We start from the raw sequence: 10,594 nt of genomic DNA, 5'->3' as shown, positions 1-10,594 counted from the left end.
TATTATCGCAAAAGTTTTAAACTCTTCATTTAATATGGGTACAAGTTCTTTACATGTCCGTGACAAATAGAAGTTGTACAAAGACGAAACTTGATTCAAAATGAACTTATTCAAACACATGAATAAACTCTTTTTAGAACCAATTATGTTGCTGTTAAAAATCAACATGCACTAAATAAATAAGGTACATATGCAAAACGATAAGCAAATCTGTAAACTCATTCCATTTGCAATGTCAAAAAGAATATTCATGGTTTGATAAAAATGGTTCGATCAACCATGTTTTTACGAATCAAAATATGTTCCTATAGTGATTTGAAAGAGAAACATGTAAAAATGTGTGTGAACTTCATGTAAAATAGTTTCAAAGTTAACTGCCATATAATTTGTTTTTAAACTGTACAAAAATATATTACCATATTTTAACGTATACACTTTTGTTGGTGCAGTTAAGGACCATTCTGTAAAATGCCATCCTGATTTGTTTCGTAATTTTTAATAAGAATTATCCGAAATGACACCAAATAAATAGTTCTGTGAAATTATTTAGAAATCAAATTACATATTTTTACCGGAAGATGTTATATGTACAAAAGACGGAATGGTTGATTCACCTCTTATCGCCCACGCTGTTCACAACAAATGCGAACACTTTTTAACATTTTGGTTTTTGTTCGAGAAACACACATTAAACTTTCTAGTTTTAATATGATACATTTATAGAAAACGGGCATGCAAATTAAAATCTAACTTAAATGACGATGTAATACACAACGGTATAAACATCACATACCAATTTGATATCGACTAAAACTACCAGAAAAATTTATCTTTTAAAATATTGATGCAAAATGAAGAGAGCCCTGTTTATGTTAATAATGAAGAAGAATATTCATGTTAAATACATAAAGGTATTTTTCAATTACAGTCCGGACAAACTCGAACGGACAATCGCATGCACTCACAAGCGCTAGCAACCCCAACACGCACACACGTACGCAAATACGCGCGAACATTTACGTGTTGCTTATTCATTAGTGAGACTGTACCCCTGGGCCACACCTTTGTACAGGACGGGTCCACCCTCGTTCAGAAACATGGTCGGTAAGACTTGAAAGTCAACCAGCGCACCTGCCTGTGTGTAGGGCCGATATAACTCCGCGTTGAACTCTTCGCCATGCTTTTGAAGGCGGTCAAACACAACAGGTGGATCCTGTATGCTCATCAACCAACACAACGAGAACGCCTCTCTCAGGAACTTCTCCACGCGCAGAGCGTCTCGTGCCGAGGCGGACGTGAGATGTTTTAAACGCTTTATGTATGTCTGTAGCAACATTTATATAAGTTTTAATATTAAAGTAAAAACATCCTATAAATATATGAAATGCACAGTTTTAAAATATTGTTGCTTTAGGTTTGACGCTTGGGTTGGCTACTATATGGCTAGAAATACACACAACACTAGTTACCTCCACAATATTTGTTCCAGCTATTTCTGACATAACTTTGCGACTATTTTTAAGCTGTTGATTTATGACATCTGGGACGTTTTGTCCACGCGACACCGACTGAAAAGAAGGTCAAAACAATGTCCTGTTGATCTGCTCATTGTGATTTATTTTATTGACACAAAATATTTGTGTACGCTGTCAAAAATTGTGCCATTTTTCATTCATTTCTTTTTAAAATCAAAATCAATGCTTTGAAAAAACATACCAAAGTAGTTTGAAGAGTTAGTACTTTCCGTAAATGTTCCATTTGTTCGTCTGCTTCGTTTCTGCAGAAACATGCGGCTTCCTGCAAAAACATGTATTGATGTTGTGTAGACGTACTGTAATAACGTTGTTTTGCGTAATAATTCGTTATCACCTGCAACAAAATACACCTTTAAAAATACGTAATTACCTTTAGAATGACGGTCAGCATTGCAATAGTTTTCTGCTCATCATTGTAGATTGCATTAAGATCTTCAAAAGCATCCGCCCATTCGTTGTCATACAGCTCGGAGTATCGTTCCGCAAGTTTTGTTGGGCGGTTCTTATCACTAAGGTCTGTTATGTTTGGATTGTTGTCCGTTAATCTTTGTCCCATCAGTTTACTTAGCCTTAAGTTCAATATAGTTTGCATTAAATTACGATACAAAAAAAATTAGAAAATAAAACCAAATAAAAAATATATAATAAAAAGCGGGTTATTATACGAAGGTTAAATACATACCTTGTTTCAGTTTCCTCTAATTCGATGTTACTGCTTTTTAATTGTTGGTGTACTTGAATTATCTCGGTGGCTAATTCCTTTTCTTTTGATTTAAGTTGATCTAGTTGACACAACAATGAGTCATCATCCTTAGATTTTATTCGGTCATTCACAGAGGCCTCGTAGTTTTTAACTAATTCCTCCAATCTTGAACAATGATACATGTGCTTATCTATTCACCTAGGTATTACTTAATCCATTGTACAATAAGAATAGGATATGCAATAAAATGAACTACTACTACTAATTGTATAAACAATCCCAGAAATCGATAACTCCCGGATTACCGCCACTGAATACTCGCACGCGCCGCCATTACGGTACTGAATAACAATACAGAGACCTAAGGTATAGGTACCCGAACAATAAAAGGAAGTGAAGCGATTATATTTATTATGTTTCAATATTTAAATAGTTCATGCTATCGATTTGATCATCACAAAATAGTTGGTGTTTTTGTAAATAAATATTTTTTCAGTTATTTTGTGATTAATAAAAACAAGGTTCATCTGCATTTTTAAAAGTCAAAACACTCAGTCTGAATTAAGCCTTGATTGTTATTTTAAATGTTATTTGAAGGTGACGCATGGTATCTCATCATAATTTGATGCCACAGACATACGAATTAATACTTTTAATCCACCCTTGGAACATCGTCTCCAACGGAGGGAATGCGTTCGTGTCTTGATCGCATATTTTTTTTAAAGACCATTATCTTGCTTATGTATTATTTTTAGTCAACATTTATTTTTAACGAAGTAAAGTATAATTTATTAATGTTTCTAATCTTGGTTTATTGCAAGATCTTTGCACGCTGAAGTCTACCTGATTCTTAAGTACCGTCATGGAAGCGGGTCACGTGATAGCCAATATAGCGGTGGTCAATTTACCGATTCTGGGATTGTCTATAAACTTATGATGAACTTGATGCCGGTTTAACACTATTTCAATCAAATGACATTTAAATATTATGGAAAAAAGCAGTGTTTACAAATATTTCCAAAGTATGAATGATTTTGCATAGTCTAGTATGAATGTCTTATGACTTTCAAAAGTAAATGAATTTGACTACTGCCTGGATGTTGATATATTCTTTATGTATTTAATTAATGTAACAATTGCAATAATTTTAATGTCGAAATCCTGATAACATACATCTCTAAAAAAAGTGTGTTGTCCTGTTCAAACATTTAATTTGCATTTTACCTTATCATTTCGTATACGCGTTTGGTTGTTTCGTTCGTTTATTTGGATTATTCGCCGTTTTCAACAGTTTTTGTATTGTCACGGCAGTCAATTAACCTACTGACATTTCCTGTGTTAGCTTACAACGTGCATATAGTTATAGAAATAACTGACAGCTTTTCTACTTTAATAAAAGGTAGCGGGAGGTTACCGTTAAAATTAGTCAATGAACAATCCACATGTCTTGAAGCCGGGCCGGAAAACGAACAAGCGATCCTCCAAGTTTTCGTAAACAATGAATCACTTAAAAACTATTTCATTTAAAAAAAAACATACATGTACATACCTTGATTTTTCCTGATAAAGCTCCTGTTTCAAGTTTTGTCTTTCTTTGTTAAAATGTTCTAGTTGTTCATTTGCTTGTTGAAGTTGATTTTCATTTGCTGCTATTTTTGCTTCGAATCTCCTTCTTTCTGAATCTTGACCTTTACTGAACGCGTTTAATCGCTCTAATTCTTGATCTCGTTCCTTTAAACGTTTATTCAAATTTCTTTCAGAAGCTTGTGCGTTGTTGAGGCGGGTCTGTAAATCTTTTATTGTATTCAACGAAACAGACACGTTTTTGAAAAGTTCCTGCTTCTGCTGCTCATATTCGTCCTTCATATCTGAAATCGTGTCTTCTAATGATTTTAATTTTCCCTCTAATACTTTAACGGAATCAACCGCCCTTCGTTCGCGCGAATTAGCATCGGATATCAGTTTCATACTATCTTTGTATTTTAAATGAATTTGTTTTACTTCTTCTAAATGACCGTTCCGCTGCTCTTCAATACGAAACTCCAGCTGCCTTTCTTTTTTTACTACATCAGTGTTTGCGTGCACTTTAACTATTTCAAGTTGTTGCTTCCAACTTTCAGTCTCTTCTTGAAGTTTTATATTTTCTTCAGAAGCGATGGCTAAATTAGATATTAATTCTTTAACAGTTTTCTTTAAATTTCTGTTATCGTTCTGTATTGCCGATATTTCTTCCTGTAATTGTTCTATTGATTGTTCTCTTTCATTCATAGATTTAATATATTCTTCGTGTTGTTGATTGGTAGTTTCAAGCTCATGACGTGTTTCCTGATATTTATTGCTGATATTGTTCAGTTTCTGAATTTTCGTTTCCGCCTTGCTTATCTTATCTAACAATTCATTTTCTTTAAAGGTAAAGTCGTCTTGTGTTTTTATTAGCTTCATTGAAATTGACATTACTGCAGCTTCTATTTCGACTTGGAACTTGTTACAGACAGCTTCAATATCTTTTTTATGTTTGATGTTGTCTTCTTTTCTACCTTCTTTTTCTAATCTAAGTTTTTGGGTTGTGTGTCTAAGTTCCTCTTTGAGCTCTTGCAATTTCTTTTCAGTCTTTAATAGTTCCGTTGATTCGTTGTCGTTGCAAACGTCTTTTTTCTTTCGTTGAAGATAATTGATTAGTTCTTCACGTTTTGTTGCTACATCACGTAGACTTTGAACCTGCTGTTTGATATCTGGTATAACGGCATTACTCCTTTCATATTTAAAAAAAAGTGAAGTATAAAACGCCAAATAACAGATTATTCTATTTATTAAGTATTCAATTGTTAATGATAAAATAAAAGGTATGATTCTATCAGAAGTCAAATATCATACGATATATAACAGTAACATATATAAAAAGGGCTATATGTAATATCGAAAATGAATTAAAAGCCTGGAAAATACACAAACTTACTTTGATTCGAATTCTTTGTATTTTTTCTCAAGATGTTCATCTCTGAAAAAATATACCTGATTATTGTATGTTTATGACATGAACAAGAATTACAAGTTATGTTATAAACCGAGTGCCATGAAAGAAAAAGGAGGGGAAATAAATAGATATCCATTTTAATACTAAGGCAGTGATATTGAATGCTGTGTAAATATTTAAATTTTTAATAATAAATTATTGAGCATTATCGGAAATATTATTCCCTATTTCTTGTTTACTAGCCTGAAAAGGGATTTCTTTTTTTAGGATCAAATCAATCTGCAATTTAGTTATGATGCCACGCCATGCCACTGTTATCAAAAACTTAAGATACCGGTAGATAGCAGGTTATGTTACAAATAGTTACAAGTTAAAAACATGTATCAACTCTCATTGCTGATATTGAAAATATTGAAATAATAGAATGCCTCATCATAACTATTATATTTCCGAATTAGTATTTGGCTAGGGTGCTTACCAAACTATGTTTGGTGTGCATTCACTCATTCATTAAACTCACCAGTCACGAGCTGGTTGTCATGGTACACAATTATAAAATCGATTACGTTTTTATCCCACTCCTGTTTGATGAGTTACATTATCCGCTATTGTGTTTTTCAGACCGCGTCTCCAAATCATTTAAATTGACATAAATAAACAGAGGAAAAAACAATTTATACATATGAATATTTTCTTAAAAACCTCTTAAATCGTACAGGTTTACATGTTCAGGAGCATTCACCTATGTTTCCAGTTATTTACGAAAACACAACAGCGTTTCCACTTCCTGTGGCCGTGACTTTTGGTTACAATATTCATTGTTTTTAACTTGATTCGGATCAAGATGGATCAAACCAAGACCTTTATAGTGTTTATGCAATTGGTTTGGCCTGTAGAGTAGCAACCCAACATACGTCGTTAAAAAAATCATGTCAAATATTCATTAAAATCCAACATGCTGCTGGAATGTTAATGTCTTCACTTAATGACTGCACAATACATCAATGAGAAAATAGTCCGGAAATAAAACGTGCGAAACATAAATTATTGAAAAGAATAACCAAACGAATTAAATAATAAAACTGTGTTTGCTTTCAGGGTAATACCGTGCATTTTTTTCTTCAGTAATGTGTGAATATTGAAACATTTCTTCACGTGCAAATGCTCGTAAAATGCTCACTTCACTGAGAAAAAATCATGGTATTTGGCTATGAAATTTCCCGATATTACACACCAAACAAGAGGGCCAAAATGGCCCTAGTTCGCTCACCTTTTTTACAAGGCCTTGTTCATTGCTTAGTTGAAAATTCAGTACTCTAGAGCATATAAGATTGGTTTTCTGCTGTTTATTTTTGCAGTGTGAACATATGATTAATTCTGATTGAGTACTGTCCATTTGCATGGGTTTTTTGCATGCAAACATTTGCAAGTAATGCTCATTGTACATGTGTTTACAAGGCTATTGTAAGATTTGGACCTCGTGACTAAGATTTTGACCCCACATGACCCAATGTCAAACTTTGCCTAGATATCATCATGAAAAACATCCGGGTCAAGTATCATCATTATTGGACCAAAACTATGGCCTCTAGTCTGTTAACAAGGTTTTTGTAAGATTAGATCCCATGATCTAGATTTTGTCCCCACATTACCAAACGTCAAACTTGACCTAGTTTCATCATTATTGAACCAAAATTCTGGCGTATAGAGTGTTTATGAGGTTTTTGTAAGATTTGACCTGGTGAACTATATTTTGACCCCTCATTACCAAACATCAAACTTTGCTTACAGAAATAAATATTATGAGCAAGATTCATAAAATCTGAAACAAAATTGTGACCTCTAGAGTGTTTCCAAGGATTTTGTATAATATCATGAACATTTTGACAATATAAGGGCAATAATTTTGGCATTTATCATGCGATTTTGCTCATTATCAAAATTGACTGAGATCTTGTGGCCATTTAACTTCTCAGCAATTTTGATAAAGAATGCTTGAGAAATGTGAATGCTAGAGTGTTTACAAACCAAGTGTGGACGGATGGACGACGGACAAAGACAGATCCTAAAACCTCACCTGAGCAATCAGGTGAGCTTAAAAGTGTTTTTTTTTTCACCGATATGAGCCATTTTCCAACTTGTCCGAGATTTCCATAAAACCAATGACTTGACTAAATTTAACGATGATTAGTCAAACAAGAGACATATGCCCCCGAAAAACGCTTTTTCGAAACCTAAACGCAGATTTCGAAACCTAAACGCGGACCCTAAGTTCAAGGTCAAGGTCAAAGGGGTCAAAATTTGTGCGTATGGAAAGGCCTTGTCCATATGCATACCAAATATGAAGGTTACATCTGAAGCGACATAGAAGTTATGAGCATTTTCCGAAACCTAAACGCGAAAGTTTGACGAACAGACCGACAAACAGACAGACAGACAGACAGACAGACAGACAGACAGACGGAACAGTAAGTGAACAGTGCGATCATTATATGACCTCATTCGGGGGCATACAAATGTGACTTCTAGAGTGTTCACAAGGTTTCGTAAAAGTCATATAAGGAAAACTGCTCCCCCCGACGGCCATGTTTTAGACCGATCGGGACCATTTTTTACCTTGTGACCTAAGTTTTGATCCGGCATGACCCAGTTTCGAACTCGACCGAGGTATCATTGGGACAAATCTGCTGACCAAGTTTCATGAAGATCGGACAAGAAATGTGGCCTCTAGAGTGTTTACAAGGTTTCTCTAAAGCCAAATAAGGAAAACTGCCCCGCCAACTGGCGGCCATGTTTATCAACGCACCGAAACCACTTTTGAACTCAACCAATATATCATTTTAACAAACCTTTCGACAAAGTAACATGACGATTAGGCATGAAATGTGACTTCTACAGTGTTTGCAAGGTTTTTCTTTTTTTTGACCTAGTGACCTTGTTTTTGACCCGGCATAATCCAGTTTCGAACTTGACCAAGGTATGATTGAGACCAAGCTTCTGACCAAGTTCCATGAAGATCGGACAAGAAATGTGGCCTCTACAGTGTTTACGAACAAATGTGGACGGACGGACGGACAGACGACGGACAAAGACCGATCACAAAAGCTCACTTGAGCAATCAGGTGAGCTAAAAAGTCGTTTACAGACATGTTCTTGGAGGAAATATTCAAGACGAATTTTAAGTTCGTTTAGAAGAACAGTAAGATGAGAAAGATACATAATCTCTTCACAATGTAAAGCCATGCAAAAAAATACTTTATGAACATTTTTTTCAAGTGCATACGATTAAGGCAGAAAAATAAACAAAACCATGCTGTTAAAACTGTAACCTCTTTAATATTTTAAAATGTAACCCGGGATATAATTTTTTTAACTGCGGTTAAAAATTTGTAACAGCGATGATAGTTTTATTCTGTAATCTACGGAATCAGGATAGTACGGAATCCCGACAGAGCCTAGTTGATTGTCGCGTGTCGACCGGTGTGGAAGTAATTGTTTCAACTGCAAGCACGGTGTTACAGTAACTTTTTTAGCTACAAGTAAAAAATGGCTGAAAAAGTTACTATAAAACCGTGCTTGCAGTTGAAAAAATTACTCCCACACCGGTCGACATGCGACACTTGCGCGATATTTGCTCGATATAGTGTCGAGTGTCATATCGTGCGTCGCGCGTCGTATCGTGCGTCGAGCAATGTCGCGTGCCGACCTTTAGAGAATTCAAGGTCGACAGTCGACATTTGCGCTACATTTGCTCGATAAAGTGTCAAGGTATATACCGCATGTCGCGCGTCGTATCGTGCGTCGCTCAAATGTCGAGTGTCGCGCTCGAAGGTTGACACACGACAATTGAAGTCGACGTGCAAAGCGACACGCGACATTCATCGCGACGCAAGACATTACAGTCGACAATTCAGTCGACAGTCATTATTTCTGCAATATTTATTTTCTAAAACCCAACGCGATATGCGACATGCAAATCTTGATTGTCGCATGTCGACTTCAAATATCGAGTGTCATATCGTGCGTCGCTTGAATGTCGTGCGTCGACCTCGAAGGTCGACACGCGACAATCAACTTGGCACTGTCCGGATTCCGTAGCAGTCCGTATAGGTACTTCGGACCCAAACAAAACGGCATATTAATATGTTTTGTATACATACGTTTCCAATAAAGCGTTGTATTCTATCGCAGCTTGAGTCATGCGATGCTCATATTGATTTAAACGCTTCTCATACTTCTTATTTTCAGGTGTTGTTGATGTGTGGCTAGAACATATAGTTTCTGTACATAAACATAATCCAATCGTAATAAGAAAATGTTTACGGGAGTACAAACAATCGATTAACTACCTTAATCAATATTGTTTAAGGTAGTTTATCGATATATTGTTTTATTTATTTAAAAATTATTGTTCATTACTTACATTTACTTGTTTACATTTTAATACGGTTAGACTGGCAAATGTAAGGGGAATCGGAACGCCCTAATCAATATACTAACGTCATTTTACAAATGTTTAGTCATGAATCGTTTAGATTCCGTTGCGACTGAAAATAAAAAATGCAACTAGTACGTTACTTATATGTATAGATACATACGTGGCCAGTTCAGCGTTGTATACCTTCGCACGTGACTTCTCGCGCTCCTCGCATTCTTTTTTCCACTCTAAAAGCTCATCACAAGCAAGTTGATATTTTCGACTGTTTTCTCTTTCCTTGGACAGCAACTCTTTCAGTTTTTTTATTTCGAAATCTTTTTTCGCCATTGGCGAGTTGCTTTCTCGACGTGTTTGTCTGGAATAGTATGGTTCTTCGTAAATTATGAATAATAACAATCATGATAATTATGTTAAGAAATATGACTATTAACTTTTACCACTACTACTACTACTACTACTACTACTACTACTACTACTACTACTACTACTACTACTACTGCTGCTTCTACTACTACTACTACTACTACTACTTCTACTACTACTACTACTACTACTACTACTACTACTACTACTACTACTATTATTACTACTACTACTACTACTACTACTACTACTACTACTACTACTACTACTACTACTACTACTACTACTACTACTACTTCTACTTCTACTACTACTACTAGTACTACTACTACTACTACTACTACTACTTCTACTACTACTACTACTACTACTACTACTACTACTACTACTACTACTACTACTACTACTACTACTACCACTACTACTACTACTACTACTACTACTACTACTACTACTACTACTACTACTACTACTACAACAACAACTACTACTACTACTACTACAACTACTACAACAACTACTACTACTACTACTTTTACTACTACTACTACTACTATTACTCCTACTACTACTACTACTAC

General features: G+C 35.1%; 1 protein-coding gene across 1 annotated transcript; it reads right to left on the bottom strand.

The window, feature by feature from the left end:
- Positions 1-307: 307 nt before the first annotated feature.
- LOC127832992 (paramyosin-like) lies at positions 308-9,977 on the bottom strand. The gene is made up of 7 exons (XM_052358363.1): positions 9,791-9,977; positions 3,788-4,970; positions 2,218-2,403; positions 1,906-2,104; positions 1,717-1,797; positions 1,470-1,568; positions 308-1,324 (listed from the first exon to the last, which is right to left on the bottom strand). The coding sequence occupies exons 1-7, from the start codon at positions 9,975-9,977 to the stop codon at positions 1,028-1,030; spliced, it is 2,232 nt and encodes a 743-aa protein (XP_052214323.1). The 3' UTR covers positions 308-1,027.
- Positions 9,978-10,594: the final 617 nt, after the last annotated feature.

Source organism: Dreissena polymorpha, chromosome 1, assembly GCF_020536995.1.
Source record: "Dreissena polymorpha isolate Duluth1 chromosome 1, UMN_Dpol_1.0, whole genome shotgun sequence".
Lineage (NCBI taxonomy): Eukaryota > Metazoa > Mollusca > Bivalvia > Myida > Dreissenidae > Dreissena > Dreissena polymorpha.
The sequence above is the reverse complement of the archived record's forward strand: the minus strand, read 5'-3'. Positions and strand labels throughout refer to the sequence as shown.

Bases quoted from the DNA above. Each gene is read 5' to 3' on its own strand.
- LOC127832992 (XM_052358363.1), bottom strand. From the start codon at position 9,977: ATGGCGAAAAAAGATTTCGAAATAAAAAAACTGAAAGAGTTGCTGTCC. The intron at 1,798-1,905 runs GTAATTACGTAT...ATGTTTTTGCAG, and splicing joins TGCTGACCGTCATTCTAAAG to GAAGCCGCATGTTTCTGCAG. The intron at 1,325-1,469 runs GTAACTAGTGTT...ATGTTGCTACAG, and splicing joins CTGGAACAAATATTGTGGAG to ACATACATAAAGCGTTTAAA.